At 39.9% G+C, this 27,419-nt stretch overlaps 1 protein-coding gene across 1 annotated transcript in view; it reads right to left on the bottom strand.

Moving 5' to 3' along the window:
- ZSWIM6 (zinc finger SWIM-type containing 6) overlaps positions 1–27,419 on the bottom strand; it is a 97,026-nt gene that overhangs the window by 42,789 nt on the left and 26,818 nt on the right. The window contains exon 2 of the mRNA XM_063454051.1: positions 10,572–10,928. Within this exon, the coding sequence (XP_063310121.1) occupies positions 10,572–10,928 (357 nt within the window). The remainder of the gene's footprint in view (positions 1–10,571; positions 10,929–27,419) is intronic.

The following is a 27,419-nucleotide window of genomic DNA, read 5'->3' as shown; positions in this document are numbered from 1 at the left end:
CATATACTTCAGTGGCACTAGGAGCAGAGAGTGAATAAAGCAGGTGTGGGCAAAATCAGATACTCAGTCTTTTGGGAAGAGGATATAAACGAAGGTGACAGACAAATATGCCCAATGGTCCTCTCACTAGAAAGGGAGAAGAATATGGTGACAAATTCCATGGTGCTAACCAACAGAGGGTATAGATTATAACAGACTGAAATGAGCTATCCAGTGATGTCGTATATTAATGAACACAATACTGTGACAGATTCCAAATGAACATGGATTTGTTTTTTAGAAATAAGAAAGAAGGTTAATATGAGCTCTTTAAACTATATTAAACTAAAACTGCCATAAATATGGCCTCACTGACATCAGCCACAAAATGTAAGAACCACATTTAGTTTGCCTTCAATTAACATATTGCATTGTAGAGTGGCAGACTCACAAATGGAAAGGTAATTCTGCCATAAAATGATCAATTCGTTATCACTGTAACAGGAATCAGTGCAGAAAGATACATATTACTTTATCTGTATGACAGCATGTAGCTATGAAGTATGATACAGTTAGTTTTGTACATGTCTTTCTATATACTGTACTTGTAGCCAGCAATAGACTGTTCATGGTGCTGTGTGCTACACTTTGTACTCAAAAGAAGCAATGGTGGAATCTCTGACCAAGATGTCTTAAAAAGAAGTTAATCACTTATAAAGAAAAAAACAATTTAAGCAGGGGGGAGTGGTTTCCAAGATACGATTCTGATATACTGCAGATTACCTTAGTGGTGGTGTTTTTTTTTTTATTTTAAAACTGAGAACAGATGACATTTAATTGAAATCAGAAGAGACTGCTTAAAACAGCACTTGACTTAGCTTCTGGACAATCTCTGTTTGAAAGCAGTAGCATTGCAAGAATAAAATTAATAAGGAGCAAACAGCAGACTGACAAATCCAACCTAATGTCAGATAGGCGAGAAGGTAAATAAATCCTACTTTCATTCTTAGATTTAAAATTTCACTAGATGGACAGCATTTTTTTTTTTAAGTGAAAATTAAGCTGAGTAAGGTATAGCCACAAAAGGATTTATCGTTATGGCTTAGATTTTTTACAAATGCATTCACCCAAGTAAATAAAACATAACGACCCCTTTCTCCTAACACACATATGTGCTTATTGTAATTGTTTGAATGTAGTGATAGCAAACTCTGGTATGCCAGATGTTGCAAACTATTCCCCATGAGGCCCAAGCAGTCAAACTAGTTATGGATTGCACAACACCTGAAGTGCCAATACCGCACTTACCCAAGAACTAATCAGCCACAAAGTCTGTAGATATTGCAGCTCAGAGTATTATTTGCTAGAATGGGAGTAGGAGTAGGGGTCTTCATCAGAGACAGGGCCAATGCTTTTAATTCTGCCAAGTCCCAGGGTCTTTAGATTTTTATTTCCCATCCCTCTTTCAGTAACCTACCACTACAACCCAATTATATACTGTTAGCACATATATATCAAGATAAAAATGTATCAAAAGGATGGTGAGAAAACAAAGACCTACTTTGTGAGGACCAGTTTGCCCTTTGTTGGATGGATTAGCAGATTTTCATACATGCTTTAGCAATGTTTGTAGCACACCTGTGACTGCAGAGCATAGCCTAAACAGAATACCTGAGCACTGAGCTCATAAGCCTCAAGGTAGCTTTAACTTTAGACAAAGAACAACTGTTCTCCTCCTCCCCCCCCCCCCCCCAAAAAAAAAAAAAATAATCTTTGAGAATTTTAAGCACAGTGCTTTATTTTACCAGGGACAAGTTACTAGTTAAAATATATGCAAAAAAAACCCCAAAATTAGTACAAATGTAATGTATGCGTTCCAATTCTTTAATTAGAAAGTCCTTAGAAAAAGTAAGGTTGTATTTATTGAAAATACTAGATCACCGTCACTAGATCAGATGTGTTTTAAAAGTATCACCAGCATTTAAATATGCCTCAAACTGTGAACACTCAAAAGCAGTATAGACAGATGCATCAGTATGGCCCTATCATTATCTGATCATTTAAATCAAGCATGTCAAACTCGCGGCCCACAATGAGCATCTTTGCGGCCCAGCGAGCCGCGCGTTTGAGACATGCTTAGTGTTAAAGCAGAGTAGACACCTGCTTTCTCCACATTGCAGGTGGCTACTCTGCTAAAATTTACCCGGCCGGGACTCTGAGAGGTCGCTGGAGGAGCTCCGTCTTCCTGCTCCCTCGCGCGCCATCTGTAGTGATGCTGGAATATGGCATCATATTCCGGCACCCGGCATCACTAAACTGCGCATGTGAGGGAGCAGAGAGTAGCAGGAAGACTGAGATCTCCAGATAGAAGATCCCCACACCAGCTCCCAAAAGTAGGAAGCAATAAATAAAACGATGTGAGAGTGTGCAAGAATGTGGAAATGTGTCCGTCAGTGAGTGCGTCCGTCAGTGAGTGCGTCCGTCAGTGAGTGCGTCCGTCAGTGAGTGCGTCCGTCAGTGAGTGCGTCCGTCAGTGAGTGCGTCCGTCAGTGAGTGCGTCCGTCAGTGAGTGCGTCCGTCAGTGAGTGCGTCCGTCAGTGAGTGCGTCCGTCAGTGAGTGCGTCCGTCAGTGAGTGCGTCCGTCAGTGAGTGCGTCCGTCAGTGAGTGCGTCCGTCAGTGAGTGCGTCCGTCAGTGAGTGTGTCCGTGCTGCAATAGCCGCGGCTGGACAGTGGACAACCTGGAGGTGCACGGAGGCACACAACGCTACGCCACGTCAAATTCCGACGTGATGTTGACGTGCTCCACCTTCACAGGGTTTCAAGAAGTAGCAGGAGGATCCGCTTTGGCACAGGGTGCGGATGGTGCCATTTGGGTTATTCCAAAGGCCAGACTGCAGAGTTGCAATGTGAGTGGAGTCTGCTTGTTGGCTAGAGGGGTGACTGGTATTTAGTATAGGTGGAGGACTAGGATTTAGTATGTGGGGGACTGGGATTTAGAAGAGGAGGATGCTTTTTTTTTATACTGTACGTTTCTATGAAAATTTAAGTTTTGGGAGGGGGAGGGGGGTTTGGGGCCCACAAACAAACCTGGTTTATATGGCCCGTGCTAGACTTTGAGTTTGACATGCTTGATTTACCTCGATGGCTGGTGCAGCTGAGGTTTGAATGCAAGTATAAAGCAAAGTCTGAGAGAATTTTAAGAAATATAGCCCTAACTAGAGCTGACAGATCAATAATAGCAAATAGTTACCTAGAAATAATGAATTTTGCAGAATAATAACTTTGTGATCACATGGCAATTCTAATCTTTGTCTGTGCAATTTCTGTAAATTCTGTTTAGTATCCTACCCTGTAGGTTCTACATTTTCAGGAATGTCAGCCGATACATCAGGTTATAAGACCTCAATCACAGTCCCCCGGCTAGTATGCAATCGCTGAACCCTTTCAGAACCGAATATCAGGCAAACCCTAGGTGAGCATCTATGGCTTTATGATCTCTGGCAGCAGAACTAAACAAATCAAAATGAATATCAATAATCTAATTTCTCTTTTATATGAGGACAACAAATACAATTATTGTGTTTTAAAACAAGCAGATGATTTTGCAAGAAAGTCATAACAAAACGCTGATTTGAGTGCAACCTCTAAAATGCCAGAAGTGCATATAGTATGCAACTGCAAAATTATGAATTTCTTACTCCTTCCTGGAACCTGCACATTTAAACCCGCTGGTTGCTTACGATGTTTAAATCAAGAAAATACTAACTACATACCAGCAGAATAAAGGATTAAAATAATAAGAAAAAAAACAACAAAAAAGGAACCTGATGCTCTACAATGAACAGCTAGCTCCCTGTTAACTGTGAATGTCAAGCCTGAGATTAAGATGAAAACAGTAGCCTGGGAATACCCAAGACATTTTTGTCAGAATTCTAGTAGAACACCTTTGTGTCAGTGAAAGCATAAGGAGACTACTTCAGATCCCATCAGCCTTACCACATATTGTTCCACTTAGGTTTAATTGGGGGTTTCCAAGGAACACGCAGTGGTGCATACTCTACAGGGTGGGCTTTTACACCATGCCAATTAGTTCACTACCTAGAGAATTGTGTGATTGTCATATTCTACCCCCTATTTAAAGGAAGTATTGTCAGTGTATCCACAAGAGAAATGTAAACATACACACACACACACACACACATATATATATATATATATATATATATACACACACACAATTCTAAGCATATAATATGCATTTATGGGCATGTCATTAAAGGAACGCCACAGTGTTAAGAATACTAACATTACATAGCTTTACCCTACCTTTTTATTGTTCAGAGTTCTTCTCCACTCCAAGAGGGTTTTAGAAGGTGAGTTTAACTTTATCTCCATGTTGTTATGGTCTCACCACAGCCCCTATGACTTCCTGGCTCAGATCATCATGACTGATCATTTGATTAAAAATAGTCTGACTTTGTTCTCACAAGGCAGCACTTCTACTGGCTGTCAGGAAGACAGCCAACAGAGGTGTGTTTAACCCTGCAAATGAAAAGCTTGCAGTTTCTACAAAACTGCAACGTTTTATATTGCACAGTTCATTGAGATTAAGTGGTCTGGGTGCCTTTAGTAGCCCTTTATAACGATAGGATTAAAATAATACCTGTAGCAACCTGAAGTGTGATTGTTATGATACTATGTCTATATGGGCCATACCATTAAAAATAAGCAAATTACTATAAGAACGGATAATTATGGAGTTGGAGGGTGAGGAGGCTCATGACTTATCCTAATGACAAGTCGGACAGCAGGGAAGAGGAAATTATCTGTAAGAGACAATCCAATCACACAAATTCAAAATAAAAAATGTTAGCCATTCCACACATTATATATATATATATATATACACACACACACACACACACACACACACACACTTCGCCTGTTACTATAACAAGGAAATCGGGCTTTCCAATTCTGCATTCAACAGTGGGGATTATATGCAGGCTTACCAGATATTTAAGAGGTACACTGCTGGATGGCAGCTGCCAATTTATTCCTATCACAGGAGAGGAGCAGAAGATATAGTCATTCTGTCTCCCTGGTTCCTATTACAGCATATTTATAGGAGAAGGACTGAAATATTAGTTTCAAATAGCAGCTATGCCCAGAAATGTTACTCCCACTAATGAATGCTGCATTTGCACAGATGAATGCTGCATTTGCTAGGAACGTGCACCTTCTGCACCCTCAGCACAAATTCTAAAATGGGACCTACAAAGGATTTGTTTTTAATCTAGTACATATTTTCTTGCAATATCTCAATAGCGTATAAAGTAATGTTGTGAGCTTCAGCCTTAACCCCTTAAGGACCAAACTTCTGGAATAAAAGGGAATCATGACATGTCACACATGTCATGTGTCCTTAAGGGGTTAAAGGACAACTGTCACCTCAAAATTATTTTTAATATAATAATCCTTTCAAAAAAAATACTACAGGTAGAGATGAGTTTCTCATTTACATATACTTAATCTAAACAAAATCTATTTTCATTGAAAACTTGACAAAAATTATTGTATTTAATAGTCTTAAGATGACTGTTGTCCTTTAAGTCTACTGTCTACTGAAGTTCCGCCGGAGCTTAAAAACAGTCTTATTTGCTCAGGCGTACGGGATTACATGAAAATTTTAACCCTGGTTTTAAATGCACTTGATTTCAATGCTGTTGTTTGCTGGATATTGTTTTATCTGTTTTTATTGCTGGTATGCGCATCGAGACCCTATGGGTAACAAGACTGCGTTTCTTAAGAATTTTTAATAAATAAATAAATAAGTGCCCTATGCGACTAAAAGTACTAAAATGCACCCTGAACATATAAAACTGCTCACAGCTGACAGATGGACGGACCACCCATAGACATTGTAGCTGGGGACCTCTCTTCCACCACACCCACTGGAGACACTTATTATATTTATTGACATGTATGGAGTGTTTTTTAAAGGAACACTGTAGACCATAACTATAACAATTTAATCTTACTGAATAGGTAATAGTGCCCCCATACAGTGTTAAACCATTTTCAAGCAATTTAACACAGAATGATGGACCTCTGACTTCTAGTAGCTTTGTCCTCAATGGAGGAGTGTCTAAGGCAGAGATTACATACTTCCTTGTAGGCATACCAATTCATACCTGCAGTGGTATAGTGATAGCCTGAATGAAGTTAGCATACCATCTCATCCAATCACAGCCGACCACTGCTGCTCAGGCGGTGTACTCATTTTCCCAAACAGCATAGAGGGTATGGGCCTAAAAACAATACAAATTGTTTGACGACTGGAAGGATGATGCCAAGGGACTACAGACACCATAACCACTACAATGAGATAAGGCACATGTGGTTTCTATGCTGTCCCTTCAATGCATAATGGACTTCAATGCAGATTTTGGAGGTGAAGTGCACGAAACGAAAAGGGGGCACAACATGATCAAGCCTATCAAGCCTACCAACTCTAACCCGGTAATGTGCAAATTGTGTAGATTCTCTTATAAACCCCCTACCCCCCCAAAAAAACCATAAAGGCAAGAATTATCCTGCCACCTGAAAGGATCCAGCCTTATAGCTGAACAATCAGCCCCTAAACCTAGCTTCTAACAATACAATCCAGAAGGTGGTTCAGCTTTTATTTTCTTTTTTTAATATAGCCAGTGAGAAATCTGTAAAATATATATTTTTTAAATATTCTCTCGATTAATTAATTTAACAATTATTTGCATACTTGCTTATTTTTCCCTTCAGTTACTAAAATGCTATGTTGCAGATTGCATTATTTGTAGGCATGAGGTCTATGCTGTCCAGCAGTGCAGGGCTTTAATGCCAAGTGATGGAATAGACCGTCACACAGTCAAGGTACCAGCTAGGGTTAAAACTGACAGAAGAAATATAAGCAGCACCTTGGTCTAAATGAATGCTCCATGCAGCAGGATCAATGCTGGGCTCTGCCAACGACCCAGCACCAATCTCTGTATGCTGCAGCACGGGAAATAGCTCTACCCCTCTCATGTTCCTGTCCAACTGTATATAGGGTTCACAGGGAATCCCTAGAGAAGTGTGATTAGGGGACATGATTACAACTGGGTTAGGGCTAGGATAAGGACTGGTACTATGAATAGGATTAGGAATGGAATTATGGGTAGGATTACGGGAAAAGGTATACATGCGGGGTATCATTGTACTAGAGACCAGTAGTGTTTGCAGGGTGTTTGCAATAGTGCTGAAGTGTGCAATAAAAAATTGATTTAAAAAAAATAACCATTTTGACCTAGGTTTGGCATAAAATGGTTAAATGAAAAAGTGTCGAACTGTTCTCAGTTACATAGTTTAATGGATCTACTTTCTGCAAATATATACTTGTGTACCAGTTTTGAATTCTGTGACTACTATAAAAGTTATAATCTCAGAAGGTCAAATTGTGCAAAGTTTTAGCGTTAATATTGTAATTTAATCTTTCAATATTAGTTTAAAAAAATTAAGTGAAATCCTAGACATATTGGTCATTTTAACAATCAGGACTAATTACGGATTCGAGTTTTAGTTAGGTTTCTGACGTGAAGAAATTATTCCTATTTACAATTGTGATGTATAAATATAAGGTATCAAAGTAAAGTCTTATTTCTCCTTAACAATTTATAATATATATGAGTGCACTTAAACAGAAAGGGGGAAATTGTGGTAAAATTAACACATGGTAAACGTGCCAAAAAGGCCTTGGCCACAAACACGTTGCATCACCAAAAAAAAAAAGCCTTGATCCTTAAGGGGTTAACATTCTACAGTGTAAGCAACATGTTTGCGTTAAGTTAACACTGGGGATGTGGAATAATTAGTCAAGGTCACTGATGCTCTATAGAAATAAAAGGTAAATTTGGTCAGTAGAATACTTGACAGCAGAAACAACTTGGATTACAAACCACATTGAATATATGCATATGAAACTAATTTTTTAAAATGGAATCCTCTGGAAGACATGGAGACCGTTACATAAATAAATGCAAGTTTCCAACCAACACTACGCTGTTTTGCTCAGGACACAAGGGCATGTTTTATACATGTGATGGTTATACAAGCTCCATCCTTTTTGCAATCAGTATTCGTACCCAGATGTAAGTAAATTTCCTTACATTTTCAGCAATTATTCTCCAGATGAAGGCTTCTATAGCAAAGCAGGGGAGGTCAATAATAGAATGTGAAAAGAAAGCCACTGTAGGTGGAATTCCCAGATATGAACGCTGCATAGACATTTCTTGTCTATAGCAGTGGAACAAACAGTGACATGTGATACATTAAGCTATGAGTGAACAAGTATTTTCTGCAAAGGGGGCATTCTTTGAAAATGAGAACCAGTGATCTCAGCAAAAATCAGCCATCTTCAACCAAGAAAAACTATGCCTTGTTGGGGTGGGGAAAGGGCTTCAATTGAATCATTGGAGATGGAGCATGTTTGAACGTGTCTATCTCTTAACAACACTATCTTCCGGTGGCTAGTTTGCACTTTGCTGCAATTTGTTATTAGGTGAAATAGTTAAAATAATCCTTCCAAGAACAAATTCTGTTCTTATTCTACCTTAAGCTTTTTTGATTCATGTGCACAATTTGTGCACTTCATTATTGTATTTTAAGTCAGCAATTTTTTTTACCAAACATGCGTAACAGATATGCAAATATTGTAATGCAAATCTAAGAGCCAAACACTTACCTCGTATTCTAAGTCTCAGATTCAATAACCTTCTCCACACATTTAGACAAACATCCTGTTCCTGCAGCAATGCACGCATTGAAACCATTTCAAACGAAAACGATGGCAGGAGGCCTCAAACATTTCATTTCAGCATGTATACAGATAAAGTAACACAATCATACCAGTGACAATAACACTTAACCATTTAATCTAATACGTCTGTAATGCACAGGTTGCAAATGATCAGATCCACCAAGCCTTCCTGGACAATTTACCGTACTTCGCAATGTGTAGCACATAAAGAACGCCAGTCTGTAGTATTCATGAGCTGCTGAACAGAATTTATTGGTCGTAGTTCCTTTGTGACACCCCCTTGATTAATTTCTTTCCTGCAGTATATGAATTCTAGGTACAACCCTTTTAACGGTCTACTCAAAAAAGGTACATAAAGACCATCCCGAGCTGCGGTCCTGGACAATGGTCAGCGAGTAATGTAATCTAAGAGTACCAATTGGGATCACTAAAGCACCAAACTGATACACAAGGCCTAGATGTCACCAGCAGGATAAATTAGCTTTAACAGAGTACAAACTGAAATGAAAACATTATTAAAAATCAAAAAGACCTACATATTAACGTTTCTTTTGAGGAGCACAGGGATAGACCAGATTAAACAGGAGAAGAGGCATATGTGAAAGGAGCTGCGAGTAAACAGATAGCAGCTAATGTATCTGTTACTAGCTTATTGGCAATTCCACGCAGTTATTTTTTAATGGAGCTGTGGCTGGAGACAAATTATGTGTATTATTAATCTCTGTTGGAGAGGGGTTTATAGGATAATGCTCCATACAATAGAATTTATGGTTGCAGTGTTCCTCTGCCCTCGCTGCCCCCCTCTTGGGAAGTGGAGGGTTAGATAACCCTTTTAACACTTACCTGTTTCCAACACGGAGGTCCCCAAGTGCTGGAAACTCTGACTTCAGTGCAAGGGGGAACCTAATGCACAAGTGTGGCAAGCGTGATGTGCACAGTAGACCTCCTGCATAGGAAAGCATTGAATCAAAACTTTCATATGGGTATTTGCAAGACGCTGGACATCCTCATGCAAAGGACATCCAGCGCAGTTTCTCAGAGTTGAACTCCTTGAAACAGCAGAAAGCACCTCTAGTGGCTGTCTCCCATTACAGTTTCTGTAAAACTGCAAAGTTTTGCATTGCAGGTATGGGGACAGGGACACTGTACCCAGATCACTTTAAGGAGATCAAGTCGTTTGGTTGCTTATAGAGTCCCTTTAATCGGAAAGAAAGTTATGCTACGTTACCAGGAGGTCCAAGGTGCCGGCTTACCTGTAGGGGTTAAACCATTCATTAACTGTTTAACACCAAAATCTTAAAGCCAGTGCTGTTTGGGTCTGTCCCTGTCTTTTGCTTCTCTCTGCTTCTTGAAACAGGAAGCCTCGGACAGGGGTGCCAATGATTACACAATGAAATGTGTTTCACTCCCTTCCGCCATCAAAATTTTAATAGTCAAATCAGTGTGCAACTCTAGGCTTTAAAGTTTATTGAACTTCGCACGGTTATGAAATACTCAATGCCACCACTACAAGTTCTGATAGTAATTTTAATTTGTTAATTTAATGACATTTTTTCCTTTAGAAAGAGGAAGAAAGTGGTTAACACTCTGATAAGTTGCTCTCTCGTTTGAAAAACGTATGCTGTTACATATTCAGATGCCATCGCATTATGTTCTACTATTGATTGCTTGTCTGTCTACAGTGGGTGTGCTTCTTAATACATAAATCTGATAGAGAGGCAGAATTGGAAGATCTTACCAAAATGCAGCATAACTCACCATGAACTTGATTTATTTCAGAGTTCTGTGACAGAATTTCATCTGCTAGTTTCTGAGCGGTAGGCAAGACCTCTGTGTGGTGAACTGTGATCAAATACTGTACAAATTTCTGCAGCTGGTCTCTGTTCATTTGAAAGAGGGTCTCTGAAATAGGAAGATGTAGTTTCACCTGGTCCGGCTTGCGGATGCGGTATAATGAGAGTGCAACGACATGAGCACAATAAAAGATGTCCTTGTTTCCACAGCTGCAGGTCACTGAGGTAATCTTGCAACGATCAAAGCTGATGGCTACATTGCAAACAATTTCTGGCTCTGACTGCATTGCAGGCTCTGTCACTGTGCCACTCAAATGGAAACCTGCATGAAAGAGAAAGCAAAGGGAAATGAATAAGCTATCCTCAAAGAGTAAAAAACAAAATGCACACTTCACTGCCTGGTTTATCAGAGCCAATCAGATTGCAGTTCTAAAATGAGAAGCAAATCTATTGGGGTATTCCTGTTCCATAAGTGATCACCATAAGGCATCAACTGTCAAACAAGTGCCTCTCTCTTGATAAAATGCAAAGACAGAAAACAAAACATCAGGTGTGTTAAAGGGTTACGCCAAGCACCATGACCATTTCAGTGATTTAAAGTGATCATGTGCTTGGATGCTGCACATACCAAGTTTAACCTCTTTGCTACAGGAGGTGTATCTCCAACTCTGGCCGCTTCATTGAGGCATCATTAGCCAGTCGAGGACAAGAGCTCTGGTCTGGCAAATGCATATTTTGTGCATATTTCTACTCACAGAATGTCATTCATTGGCTGAAAGCAGTCAGGTGAAATTCTCAGCCAATGAATTGCTGGTAGGGTCGGCATTAGGATACTGCCTCTCTGCAGAATCCAGATGTCGTAAGACAGCAAGAGAGAATAAACTGTTGTAAAATGCTTTTCCCCATTGCCGTGGAACAGGTTGCTACTACCACCAAAACCACTATAGCAGGCTATAGTGGGTAAGATAGTAGGGAGTTTAGAATGAATAAATCTTGTAAGTCTGTGCCCTTTCAAAGCTATTATTGGGTCTTGCTCTTACTTGAGTGTGAAGACATACGTCAATCTGGATCATACTATTCATACTTTTATTTTCTGAATTTTTTTATTTTATTTAAATGTTCCATATTTCTGTTTGCAACTATCATGACGTTTAGAATCTGTACACATATTAGAGCTTGAGACTGGTCATGCTAGTTTGTTGCCTTTAATAGTGCATATGACTTGGGCTTGTATCTACTTCTAAATAAGAGACTGCTGATTGCTATTACAAAAGGCATTTCAGATGAGCTTCCTTAACAGTAAACCCAGCGGTTGGTTGCTTACACCTACAAATCCCACAGGAGGGCAAGCACAGGAAGCACAGCACAATAACCTTTACAAAATGTATCATTGGGACTAAGGATACAAATAAGAATTTGCTTCACTGACTAGGAATGAAACCGAACAGCAATTCAACATGCCAAACACTCGTAGTTAATCCCTACATGCCCCATAAACAAACTAATAAAATAACCACATATATATCAGTCACTCAGCTAGTGAGACTGCACGTGTGTTAGAATAATTATCTAATCATTTAATATTGTGTTACAAGACTGCAGCCTACAGGGGCCAAAAGCTTATCTACAGCTCGTGAAACCTCATGATTCCCAAAAAAGATTTTCTAAATTAATAAAGTAGAAAATGGTTCTAGGTCCCATACAACTCAAATGTTAAGCACTACTATTCATTACAATAATAAAGGCAGAATAAAGGCCCAAACCAGTGACAGGCAAGGAGACATTAAAGATATCAACAGACCAACAAGTGCATTTACCACCACCACAAAAACCCATATCAAGCAGAATAGAACATTCACATTACACAATTTAAAAAATATAAAGAAAATAAATGCTGCCGGATTAAACTAAAAACAAGGTTCTATTTTGTCTCAAACATAAAAGACAGCAAATGTGCTGGGCTTAAGTTCCAGTAAATTTATTTTGCTGAAGGCATTCGGTCTGCTAATTCACACTAATAAACGAATGCTGGTTTTCAAGAAGAAGAAAAAAAAGCCTATTTCTCAGTAGGGGAAACAGGCACTCCCTTCTCCTTTATTTCCAACAGAGGCTTGCTCCATTTCCCGAAGTGTAAATCACATACATGTTTGAAATAACAAAAACTTAACACCCAGGAGCAACAAGAAGAAAAAACCACTCACAAAAGACCTTTTAGAGAGAGCAGCGGTCAGTGAAAATGGATCTCCTCTCCAAAGATTTAACACTCTCCCCTTTAACATGACAAAAAAGGCACTTTTTTTTTTTTTTTTTTACCATATTATATATCTTAAGCATGCAGAGCACTGCACTAACAGATACTGGCCATCTGAAAACAACATAATGTACTCAAGATATAAACAATTTACCATTAGTACTGGCCTTAGATATCAGGCATTTACACAGAAACACATCCCTAGTTAGGTGGGGGAAAGGATTAATGGCTCCTAAAAACAGAGGTTTTAAAGGGGAAGTGTAACTTCTCTGGAGATTTCATAATTGAGTAACACATTGAAAAACCAAGTATAGCTTTTGTGAAGCTCATGTAATGAGCTGTTTCCTTTTACATGTTTATTAAAGAATTTATTCGGACATTGCATAGACACTCAGGCCTTCTAATAAAGAATTCTAGATAATGATTTCCAGCTAACTTTACAGAAATCTGACGGCTAGAGTAAACCTGAGGAGTGCACTGTAAATGGAAATTTAAAGCCAAGCATTATTATTTTCATGTTAGATACAGCCTGTAAGCAATCAGCAAAATGTTTACATTCATCTAGCAGTGCTTCTGATGAGCAGCACAGGGAGGTATGTGCTCTCCCATAAGGACATCCACGTAGAACAAGTGACGCCCTGAAGAAACTCCTTCAGGAGAGACGTGTCAAAATACTCAGATGATGGCAGCTTGGGAAACTGAAGGACAAGGGAGATTACTGCAGAAACCATGGAGATCTACAGAGATGGTCTGAAAAGTCTCTCTCTGTGGACAAGGTCAGGTTTCATTCAACAACAAAACCTACTACTGTGACAGATATAAGCCCCTGTGGTACTGAAGAGGTTAAAGTGTATGCATTTAAAATAAAAATCTCTTTAGACAATATGACATGGTTGTCACGCCAACCAGCGTTGTGCAAAATACTAAAAGGGACAGGGTTAATGTCTCTCCATAACAATCAGTATTTATTTATCCTTTAACTATTAAATTGAGAGATTTTTTTTTTTTTTTACAACATTAGAGGTATGAATATAGTGGGCTTCTTGCTCTTAGCTTACATCTCAGAATAATGTAATGAATGTTCCTCAAGCTGTCACTTTAACATGGGAACTGTAACTTTCCTGGGATTTGTGATTTGTATTATGAGAAAAATTTACTAAGGAAATCCTTAAAGGGACACTATAGTCACCCAGACCACTTCAGCTCAGGTTTTAACCCTTCAGATGCAAACATATGTTTACATTTGGGGTTAAGCCAGCCTCTAGTGGCTGTCTTCTGGACAGCCACTAGAGGCGCATCTGCAACACTGGAGGCATATTATGCCTCCATCGCTTTCCTACGGACACTCGAGTGCGCGCGCGGCACTTGCTGCGCATACGCATTCGGCTCCACTGACGTCGGACGGGGGAGGAGAGGTCACTAGTGCCGAGGGAGCCCGGCGTGGAATAAGGTATGCTGTTGAAGCGGTTTTAACCCCTTCAGCACCACGGGAGGGGGGCCCTTAGGGTGGGGGCACCCTCAGGGCACTACAGTGTCAGGAAAACCGCTTTGTTTTCCTGACACTATAGTGATCCTTTAACTCTTTATACTGCAACATGGTACCTCCAACTTCACTCCCGGGCAATCATTGTTATAGGTTGTCATTTTTCATTTGCAATCCATTATAGAGGTAGCATACAGAGAATAGGAGAAATTAAATAATGTTTTTATTTCTCCCCATTTGCAATGGGTGCCCTGGCTGTGCCTGAATTTACCTGAAGTGTTCTGTCATTTTCTAAAATATTTAAAATTAGCAGGAAACTCTAACAGCATTAGACTTGTGTCACTGGCAAAGTGAAGCAGAAGGCATGGATTGATTTAGACCATGGGTCGTCAACCTGGTCCCTACCGCCCACTAGTGGGCGTTTTAGGATTTCAGGTGGGCGGTAGTAGGGATCGACCGATTATCGGTTTTACCGATATAATCGGCCGATATTCGGTATTTTCGGCAATATCGGTATCGGCCAATAGGGATACCGATATTGACGATAATACCTCCCAGGACCGCCAGGCTCATTACAAGCCCGGCGGTCCTGGGGGGGGCGGACAGCAAGCGTTTACTCACCTCCCAGCAGCTCCTCCAGCTCCCCAGTGTAAATCTCGCGAGACCCGCGGCCAGCTCTGACGGCCGCGGGTCTCGCGAGATTTACACTGGGGAGCTGGAGGAGCTGCTGGGAGGTGAGTAAACGCTTGCTGCCCACCCCACCCCACTTCCCTCCCCTCCCCTCCCCCAGCTAAGCAAATGCCACTGGACCACCAGGGATTAACATATCCCCCCTCCCTGGCAAGGCAACAAGCAGGGAGGGGGGGACAACAGAAAATAAATAATAATAATTAAATATATAAAAAAATAAAAATAATTTAATATAAAAATTTAAAAAAAATGTTTTAATAAAAAAATGCCCCCCTCACACACACACACACACACACACACTATTATTATACACATACACTACACAAACACACTGTGTATATAATTCAGTGTGTTTGTATAGTGTGTGTGTATATATAATGCAGTGTGTTTGTATAGTGTGTGTATATATAATGCACACTACACAAACACACTGCATTATATACACACACACTATACAAACACACACTGCATTATATACACACACACACTATACAAACACACACTGCATTATATACACACACACTGCATTATATACACACACACTGCACAAACACACACTGCATTATATACAAACACACACTGCATTATATACACACACACTATACAAACACACACTGCATTATATACACACACACTATACAAACACACACTGCATTATATACACACACTATACAAACACACTGCATTATATACACACACTATACAAACACACACACACTGTATTATATACACACACTATACAAACACACACTGCATTATATACACACACACTATACAAACACACACTGCATTATATATACACACACACTATACAAACACACACTGCATTATATATACACACACACTATACAAACACACACTGCATTATATACACACACTATACAAACACACACTGCATTATACACACACACACTGTATTATATACACACACTATACAAACACACACTGCATTATATACACACACACTATACAAACACACACTACATTATATATACACACACACTATACAAACACACACTGCATTATATACACACACACTATACAAATACACACTGCATTATATACACACACACTATACAAACACACACTGCATCCACTACACACACACTGCATCCACTACACACACTGCACAAACACTGCATCCACTACACACACATACACAGCTCCCCTGTCTAAACACACTGCATCCACTACACGTGGCATGTATATTTTGTGCATTTACCTTTAGAAAGTTTTTTATTTTCCAAAATGGTAAATGTACAGAATATCGGCAAATTATATCGGCTATCGGCCTGAAAGTTCACAGGATATCGGTATCGGTATCGGCTCTAAAAAATCAATATCGGTCGATCCCTAGGCGGTAGGGATTTCCAGGTTTTGACGACCTGACGACCGGGCGGACGGGCGGGCGGGTGCGAGCCGGCGGTACCCCTGCGACTGGGTACCGCCGTGACAAATTGCGGCTCCGGCCCGCGCGGCAAACCGCCGGGGCCGCATATGGAGGGGTCCATCGGGTGGCCCATGCTGTCAGGGCCACCCGATGGATGTGGATTGTGAGGGGGCCCGGTCAGCGCTGGGCGCTTTAACAGCGCGACCGGGCCCCCTGTGATGACATCGCAGAGCTGGGAGGAAGTGACTGCACATCACTCCTCCCAGCTAACCCTGAGAGCCGCGCGGGAGGAAGACCAGGGAGTCAGAGTGGGAACTCTGACTCCCATCCACCTGAGCCACCACTGGACGCCAGGGAAAGTCACCCTCCTGAATCTAAAAGGTAGGAAACAGGAGGGTGACTTAAATATAATGTGTGTGTGTGTGTGTGTGTCTGTATATATGTGTGTCTTGTGTGTGTGTATGTATGTGTGACTGTCTGTTGGTATGTGTGTCTTGTGTGTGTCTGTATGTATGTGTCTTGTGTGTATGTGTGTCTGTGTTCCTGTATGTGTCGTGTGTGTCTTGTGTATGTATGTGTGTCTGTGTGTGTGTGTGTGTGTACGTGTCGTGTGTGTCTGTATGTGTCGTGTGTGTGTGTGTGTGTATCTGTGTCTGTATTTGTGTCTGTATGTGTATCGTGTGTATGTGTCATGTGTGTCTGTATGTGTCGTGTATGTGTGTGTCTGTATGTGTCGTGTATGTATGTGTCTGTATGTGTCGTGTGTGTGTGTATGTATGTGTCGTGTGTGTGTGTGTATCTATGTGTCTGTATTTGTGTATCTATGTGTCTGTATTTGTGTATCTATGTGTCTGTATTTGTGTATGTGTGTCTGTGTCTGTATGTGTGTCTGTGTCTCTATGTGTGTCTGTATGTGTGTTGTGTGTGTGTGTCTGTATGTGTGTTGTGTGTGTGTGTGTCTGTATGTGTGTTGTGTGTGTGTGTGTATGTATGTGTGTTGTGTGTGTGTATGTATGTGTGTTGTGTGTGTGTGTATGTATGTGTCGTGTGTGTGTATGTATGTCGTGTATGTGTATGTATGTATGTCGTGTATGTGTATGTGTATGTGTCGTGTGTGTGTGTATGTATGTGTCGTGTGTGTGTGTATGTATGTGTCGTGTGTGTGTATGTATGTGTCGTGTGTGTGTATGTATGTGTCGTGTGTGTGTATGTGTCGTGTGTGTATGTGTGTGTGTATTTGTCGTGTGTGTCTTGTACGTGTGTCTTGTACGTGTGTCTGTCTGTTATAGTGGACTATATAGTAAGTGGGCTACCTAGCTCAGCCTTCCTACTGGGCATTGCTACAAGGAAGGTTAAAAAATAGAAAAAAGGGGAAAAAAAAGGTGGGGAGGGGAATTGAGGAGGGAGAGGAGATGAGCTGACGCACAAGAAAAATCATAGAGAGATAATATGAGAAATCATATTATGCGCAAACAGAGAAGTCGTCTGAATATCACTGAAAGAGACCTTCGTTTGTTCCTTACGAAAATCGAACCAGATATCAAATATTTAGTCTCGCAGCATCAACCTCAAGGATCTCATTAATCACTAGTAAAGGTAATTTCAATTTACTTTATTGTTTTCTCATTAAACTTTATAAAGTTAAAAACCTTATAAACCTGCATTAAGTAGAAATAAAAAGATAAATGTACGTACATTTATTTTTTGTAAAACACCTTCCTTTCTAAAAAATATTCCGCATTTGCGCGAAAACTGGTGGGCGGTAAGGAAATTTTTTCAACCAAAAAGTTGCATTAGTGGGCGGTAGGTAAAAAAAGGTTGACTACCACTGATTTAGACTGTCAACAAATCTAACATTGATTTAACGTAAACATGCAGTTTTAGGGCATCAGGCAAGCTATTATTAAACTTTTCATATAGTGTGCATCCTCTAAATCTAGCAGTTAAGGCATTCCTAATCTGTGTGTACATTGGATTTAACATTACAATGTTCCAGACACTATTTGCTGTTAGTGTTAACTGGTTACAAGTTAGAGACATCTTATATCTCTAGCAGGATTAACAAAACTCAAGGAGAGATTGTAACACCTCTACTCTACATAGAGTCCATTTAAATGTTAAAAAAAAAAAATTTAAAAAAAGTTCACTCGGTCAGGATTGACATTCTGTATTTAATTGTATACTTGAGGAGAGGAGTAAATTATAGGAAAACCTTACAGATAAATTAGGATTTAAAAGAAATAGAGTAATTTGTTTTAGTTTGCCAACATACTATATTAAGTGAATATTAAATGTTTCCACGCAGCAACTTGTGCGTTACTGACCTATTTTAACTCTGAGAATAAGTATGCAATTGGGTTTTGGAAGCTGTGTTGGCCACCAGTGCTACATGAATTAGACACGTGATCGAGCCACCTGTGCTTATACAAGATCCAGAAATTCTGCCCTATTAGCAAGGCCTGAGGACTTTTTCCAGCATGTCTATTTTGCATTATTGTTTAAAGAAAAATAGGTGAAATCCCTTTTCAAGGAACAGATTGCGATAACAGATATGTACAAATTGCCCAAACTAGTTTGCCCTCTACAAACAAACTTACGCAGGTTTACCTTACATGCTTTGCAGAAAGTTTATTTACAGTTTGCCTTGCCTTCATCAAGTGAAAGGTTGTTCCAGGTATTTCCTCCTTTAATTTAGAATTTTCACCAATAGAAAAAACATTTCACATATCCATTGTGCTAGACACATTTGGCCATTATATATAAAACGCAGGATTCAGCAGGCCATCTCAGGTTTTGCATCTAAAACTGCCACATTCATTTTTTTTGCTGTTAATCTTCTTTAAAAGACCTTATGACGTTAGAAATCTTAGTGGTTTAATGGGACACTAAAAGACCACTTAAATGAAGTGGTTTGGGTGCCAGGTCCCTCTAGGATTAACCCTTTTTTTTTTATAAACATAGCAGTTTCAGAGAAACTGCTATGTTTATAATAGGGTTAATCCAGCCTCCAAATCCTCTAGTGGCTGTCTAACGGACAGCCGCTAGAGGCGCTTGCGTGATTCTCACTGTGAAAATCACAGTGAGAACACGCAAGCATCCATAGGAAAGCATTGATAATGCTTTCCTATGAGACCGGCTGAATGCGCGCGCAGCTCTTGCCGCGCATGCGCGTTCAGCCGAAAGGGAGGATCGGAGGCGGAGAGCTCACCGCACGGCGCTGTAATAAAGGTACGTTTTAACCCTTTCCTCATCCCAGCGGGAGGGGGTCCCTGAGGGTGGGGGCACCCTCATGGCACTATAGTGGTCCTTTAATGCACCCAGACCACTATCATGTGACCAAATGCAGCTCACTGTATAGTATACAATACTTTATTATGACAAACATTTGCTTAGAGTGCACGCAGCAGAAGTTTGTATTCCCTTAAAGGGTTACTCCAAGCATCATAACCACTACAGTCTTCTAATTTTGAAAGCTGTTTTTTTTTTGGAAAAGTGCCCTGGCCTTGGTTCCCAGTAATGGGAAAAAGATTTGCAACAGTTAGCACTCTTACCTGGGTCCTCACAGGGCACAGATTGCCCTCCTGTGGCCAGTGAGAACATCCGGCTTCTGCAGAGCTGCAAAAGTCAATCCCACCCGCCATTCTCATCATTGGTTCAGAGTGTCAGCTGACTGCTCACTTATTCAAAATTTGAATCATTTATGCAATTCTTTGCAAGGAATATGCACAGAATTGACATTAGCCAGCCTGGAGCTCTTCGCTAGTGACACTGTCATAAGTAGAGTTACACCTCTGGCAGCAGACGGGTTAAACTGTATCACAGAGCCCAGGGCACCATGACCACTTCAAATCCCTGAAGTGGACATTGTGCCTGGAGTAGGCCTTTAAGTGCATATGGCCTCATAGTCACATATTTTTCACCATATTCAAATCGCTACCATTTTGCCTCCCCTTTCCAGAAATAGTCATCCTTTAAATCACTTCCTTGATTGGGATCACTCACTGCAATGCAGCAAAAGATGGCTCTTTCAATGCAAGTAGAATTCATTATTTTTCATTTGTTTCTGTACATTTTTCCGATGAAAGCCTAGAGTTCTCCTTTAATGCACACAAACATTGTCTAAGTACTCTTGTTCTAAATGCTCAGCAGATAAACACTGCTCGTATAAACCACTTTGAGCAAGGACACGAGAAACAGGGTACACTGCACCTTAACCATTGGAATGCTAAGTTATGTGCTAGAGTGACCCATTAAGGAATATGACCAGTTCTAACTACTTCTAAAAGCAGTCACTGATTTGGTAGTCCCTATATGTTCTGTGAGCATGCCGGAAGTTAAGGAAAACAACTGCATGGTTTGCCCTTTACCCCAAAAAGCATGAGAGTAGATTATCAAATCTGTATGTGCACTGTATTTCCTAAACACAGCCTACAAATTGTCATAAGTATTTTTTCACGTAAAACACATATTCCTCCTAGCGCTATCTAGAGTGATCCAGACCAAAATGAGAACTGGAAAAAAAAAATGCCATCGGGTACACTGCTACATGAAACGACCAGAGGTGGTGCAGTACTACCTGGCTAAAAATGAAACATTCCTCACGAAAGAGAAACATTCAATAATAAGCATTCCTAGACCTACAGCACACAAAGTTAAAAATGCTGGAGACTAAACCATCACACTAGCAAAATGTAAATCCTGTGTGCTGCACATTGCTATCTAACAATGTGCCTGCTTCCCTTTCAAGCTATTCACATACCAGGAGAGCACCTGCTTGTTTCTGTAAATTTCGCATTTGAATATGAACAGATGAGCATGTCTTTATGATTATCACCCCCTGCAATTGTGAAAATGCATCCCCATTAAAAAGCACATCGTTCCGCATCCTGCTGGTTTTAGTTTCTGGATCTCCCCCTCCGTGCACTTGCGCAGTGTACCTTTCTTGGACCATCCTGGAGAAATTAGCTATTCATTACATGTGAAGGAGTAGCAGATTGAGCAGAACCCTGCTGGGAAAGGCTGCTTCTTTACTTATCAATTCATGAACAAAAGCATCTGCTCCCTTCCTTATATGTATATTTAATGCCACTGCATAATGGGCGAAATGATGAGACACTCTCTGCTTGTTTGCTCAGCTGTAATGTACTCTTCTCTATATTGGCTTGAAACAGACATTCATTAGGCCATGTGGCAAATCTAAAACAACGTATTAAGCATATTCATTAGATCTGAACATTATGTCATCTCATCTACTGAAACCAAGCTTCTACTAAGCTAGCAAGCCAAAGATCAGGACAAATCTGCACATTTACTGTAACTGAAGAGAAGTTCATTGACTTCAATGAGATTAGACCTTGCAGTTGGGAGCAAACATTGCTGCCGAGTTGATATAAATTTGTCAACTTTCCAAAGTAGCCAATGAATCCTGCAGCGTTCCCCCCCAAACACTAGCCAGATTCAGTCGATAACGGTTGGATTGGTACCAAACAATCATCACTTCAGAGGTGAGTTCCGGTCAACTTACTGGCTAGCCCCTTGTTTATGTAGACAATCAGACATTTTGATAACTGGTTAACCCAAGATAGAATTCATTTTTTACAAATCTATCTTAAACAAACAAATGGAATTAGTTTTCTGTGATTTGAAAGAATATGAAATAGGCAAAAATGCATGCAAAGACTTGATAATCCTTAAAATCAGCTGAGTACTTTACAATCAATAAAACTGAATGCAGAAAGATACTCCATGGTTCAAACACTACAGGATGTACAGAATGCCCGAAGGTCTTTAAATCAATTACTGAGTTTCATAAATTATTTATTCTAAATCTTTTCAACAGTCAGTTTTGGATTTCCATCCAGTCAAAAGGATGTTCACAGATACTAAAATCTATATAACCTCCCAAGTTTTCCCTCCTTGGCAAAACAAGCAATGGTTTAAAAGAGACAATTGAGGAAATATAGGAGAAGGCACAAGCACGTAGATGGACAGTCACTGAGGGCAGTTCCACTCCTTTTTCACGATGGATACAAAAAAGGCACTTTGGTACTGTCCAAAGACAGTTTAAGTGGAAATGATGAGCAATGTTTCTTCTCTCACGAAATCCTTTATCAAGTCTGGTACAATTAGTATAATTATTATTATTATTGGCATATACATACCAATGCAAACCAATGTGAATACAGTGATCATAGCTTTAATGTTGCAAAAGAAATGCCATATTAAAAAAGTAAAGGCACATTAAGTTTCAAAATCACTACAACTTAAACAAGAAACACTATACATCCAACGCCATTTCACTGAGCTAAACTCTGTGAAAAGCCAGGAAGTTCCTCTATTGTCTGTTTGCAAGAAAGCCGCTAGAGGCTGTCCTAACCCTAACCCTGTTCTACATTGCATGGTTGGTTGCATGGTTGGGTTAAGGGGACGGGGACGGGGACACTTTACCTAGACCACTTCAATGGGAGGTGATCAGGGGACCTATAGTGTATGTAATGTAGTAGTTTGCTGCACCAACAGTGAGAAATAGCAATGTTTACATTTGACAGTGTGCCTCTAGAAGCAGTTTACAGAAAACAATAAAACATGTACAGCTTTCAATAACAGGCTTGGGTATAGGTGTGTGTTACTAGAGCTGTGGACTTAAAGCTAGCACACATACAAAAACGCTTTAAATATTTGTATGTATACTCATTAAATATCTTGTGCCAAATCTGTTGGCCAAGAAGTGGTGAGTGCCTACTATGCAGTTTTTCCTTTTCTAATGAAATATTTACATCTAAGGAGTAGGCAGAGAGAGTTAAATAAAAAATGTGCTAATAGCAGTTGGCTTCAGGCTTTCATAAAGGTCAAAGCAGATGTGAACTTCTATGTAGTGTTAAACCCACACTTTGGTTCAAAAGTGGTATATAATGCAGCAGACCACTTGTAAGGGAGCCCGTACAAACGATTGCAGAAATGTAAAAGTGACACTGTTCTAAATGATACATAGAATATCATAATTACAGCAATCTTTCTCCACTCCGCAAAACCCAGAATTCTTTACTGTTTCCATCTCATCTCAATAAATCTTATTTTATGATTTGTCTCTAGTTTATTATTTAAAAATGACATGTGTGAGGATCCTATAAAAACAAACTAAATAATATACTTTGAACTGTTGTACTTTAAAACTGTGTGTATTTTACATGTTTTGTGGGGAAAGGGGGTTCATGCTCCTGGACTAGATGTTTACTTTTTATGATTTTTGTTCTTGAATGTCTGAGTCGGCATAAATATATATATATTACACACACATACTCAGGCAAAGATGCATAACTATAAAAGCCACTGCCATGTGAAACAACATGACCTTTTAGACATGACGTGTGTGGTCTACTGGAAGCACTGCAGTCTGCTTCCCTCAGACAGAATAAAAAAATGAAGCAGGAATACCAAGGAAGCCATGTCACTCCCTAATAAAGGTTCTTCAACTCCTAAAAATAAGACAATACTTCCATCTCACAACAGACAGCAGGGAAAATCCTCTTGTTGCACACTCACATATATGATTTAACATATGAACGTGTGACTCAAACAAGCCTTCATCCACCAAAGGGTTGGTTTTAGTACAAAGTACTTCCTGTACTGCTCGGAACATAAATATGTTCCTCAAACCCTTAAGACTTGTTATGTCTTACTCATGTGGGTACACACATACGTCAAATCGAGCTGAAAGCTGCAATTTTAAATGAGAAGTGAAACAAAATACTGGCTTGCAGATGCATTTCAAAATATATTCTCTGCTTCTAATTGCAAAACAGCTGCTGAAACAACAACGTTGCCAAGTTCATTAGGGGTCATACTTTTCTCCCAGAGACGAGATATCAATAGCTGTAGAAGCATCATTTTTGCTCCAGTGTCGAGTCATACATAAATATGGAAAATATTGAAGACAGATCAAAGAAGTGTTGAAAGGGAAACATTCATGTAAAAGAAATTCTTAGTGGGTAATATAGAATGCTTTCATTATACCCACACTTAGAATGCAGCGGTTGCAACTGATCACCCAATTACTTAGAACATCTGGGGTACAGACTTTTTTTTTATTTTCCCTGACATCTGGCCTGAAAGGGAAAGCCAGTATCCTCTTGATTAAAAAGAATGAAAACCACTCTGAGAAGCCTCAGAGCTGAAGGCTGAAATAATATTGCACTCTATAAAGCACCTTTCACAGCTCTTCAGATTTAACTTTGAAGCAAGTGGGGTGCACTGATCACTCCTTCCCCAGTGCCACTAGAGGCTAGAGTAATTCCACTGCTTGTAGCTACAAGGGTTAGGCCTTGCAAAGGAAACCACAGCTTCTTTATTTAGACATGAAGAAACACAGGATACCACTAGGCTTCTAGGTTACACCAAGAGAAGCTACACCACACCAGATATATAATAACACAAGCTAACCAAGATAGCTTGAAATTGTGCTGATACTTTTCAGCTGTTTGACTCCAGAGGTATTTATACATGCACGCATGTTAACGCCATCTGCCATCACCGACCATAGACTGCACTGGAAACAAAATCTCATATTTGATACAGGGAAAGGATAAGCATAGTCTGGTCTGTTAATGCATTAATCTTTCTTTCTTAGTTAAAAGAGGGTAAAGCTGCACAACGATCACTAGTGTGGCTCGATCTACTGCATTAATGAGTTAAGACAGGAGAGGATACCATTTTTTTTGTAAATCACTTGATCCAATATTTTTAAACTGAAAAGCATTTTGTATTGTCTCTAGAGAAATCAGAAGAGACTGTGCTATTACAGAGGGTAATACTCTTTTTAAATGGCACCCCAAAGACAATGCAAGCAACTGCTCAGGACTGCATCAGGCCAAATTTGCATTGTCCAATGAACTTGTTCTAACGTGGAGCGATCTCACAACGGAAAAAATCAACAACTGATAAGCTTACTCATTTTAACCTTAACAGTGCATGAAGCTGATTTTTCTAATTTACAAGTATTGAAACCCTTGCTATAAAGCCTGTCATTAGTCAGTCCTTTAGATTGTAAGCTTGTTTGGGTAAGGCCCTCTTCTTTTACTGTTCCCGTATGTCAATGTTTTGTTAGAAAGGTTTGTCGTTTAACTACTACTGTACAGTGTAGCAGGATATGTAGGCGATATAGAAATAATTGTAATTGTATTGTTGTACAACACAACGGATTAATAAAAAAATAATTGAAACACACAAAACCTAAATATATAAAAACATGCATTTACGAATACATAAGTTCAAATAAGGGCAGTTAAAAAAAAAAAAAAAAACGAAAGAAAGAAAGAAACCGTGCATACATGTACACACAAGCCAAATTTGTTTCTCCGACGCAGCTTCCCAACATCACCCAGGCTTAAAAATACAGCAGCCAGCCGTAGCAAGCCCCTCCTATCAGCACTGTCAGCCCGGCCTGGCCCTCAGCTGAACTGCTAGCACTGACGTCAGCTGGCGACTGAGGCAGCATTCCTAAACAGTTCAGACAAACCCACTTGTGGGAAGCTTAGAAAGCCCTCAGCTGTAGTGAAGAAAGCAAAGGCTTGGCTGGAAGCCAGACTCCTGAGCTCAGCGTTTTGTCATGCACTTCCTTTTTACTTAACAGCTTGCATAATGCCTCAGCCAATCCATCTTTAACCCTTCCAACGCAACGGCTCTTTTCAAAACAAACTACAGGCACCCGAATGGAGTGAGTTATTTCACATAGAGTAAAATCAGCTCGGGGGGGGGGGGGGGGGGGGGGGGGGAGGGGGAGAGAAAATGGTCACCTCTGTAAAAAGGTTAAACACAGAGTTATAGATAATGAAGCTGGTCTAATAACATATATATTTGCATAAAGATAATGCTCCGACGGTATGTTCATTACGAACATGAGGCAGAGTAAAGTAAGGGTGTGTGGCTAGGTCTCTTTGCAAAATTGCTGGGCATGTAGCCAGGCAGGTAATCTACACAATTAGGTGACAAAGTACACTAGAAAGTTAGAAAGTCAACCCACTCCTCTCTGCAGCATACTTAACAGTAACAATCTATACAGCTAGAAATAAACTTGAGATGTTTATAAAGTTAAAGTTGATCTAGGAGTCAGGCCAAACATGAAGAACCGGAAACCCCTGGTGAGCTGATGTTTCCTCTGGCACAATCACTGTGTCACCCACATCACCGATTAATCAAAAACATGGCACTCAGATGCCCACACAATTCCTTCAATGTTATTAATAACATTTGTGTCAATCAAATCACTGATCAGCATCCAAGTCACAGAGTGACACCCACAGTTGGCCTCATGCATCTTCACACGAGTCATCAGCCACCCCAATGACACATCGCCACTATACCACGAACATCTCTAAATAGTCCCACCACTCCCAAGGCAATGGCATTACAGATGACATCCTATAAAACAGCACCCACTTAGATCACATTCAGCAAGCAGTTTTACCAAAATAAACAGTTTTACAAAAACACTCAATCTTACATGCAGGCACTTCATTCCAGCAGAACAGGAATCAATTTGTAAACCTTCTATATAATAGTCAGTTAAAAACAGACAACTCGTTTTTCAGACTTAACCAAGATGAGACAGAAGACTGTAATTTATTCTATATGGAAATTGTAGTTCATTTAAGTGATGGGATCTAGAAGCCAGACCCATGCACCAGCCACACAGAAAATATGTAATTCCATAGATCTCTATTTCAACATTGCTCCCTGTATGCCTATTTCAGTATCCATTAATTTCTTAATGTTTTAACTATACGAAGCACCGAGGTACCATTAGATACCAGGCAAAAATCTGTGTCTAGTCTAGAATAAAATATGTATATTTGTATTTCACTTAATATACAGAACACTGCCAAGTGATTATCAATCTCTAGTTTTTACCACAGCTGGAACATTTGAGTGAAGACCATCCACTAAAAGCAAAACCCCCAACTCTGAAGGGATTTAAGCATGCCTGAGATTTGTGGTTTATCCA

This window comes from Pelobates fuscus, chromosome 5 (genome assembly GCF_036172605.1).
Source record: "Pelobates fuscus isolate aPelFus1 chromosome 5, aPelFus1.pri, whole genome shotgun sequence".
NCBI classification, from domain to species: Eukaryota; Metazoa; Chordata; class Amphibia; order Anura; family Pelobatidae; genus Pelobates; species Pelobates fuscus.
Note: the sequence above shows the minus strand (reverse complement) of the source record. Positions and strands in the feature narration are given on the sequence as shown.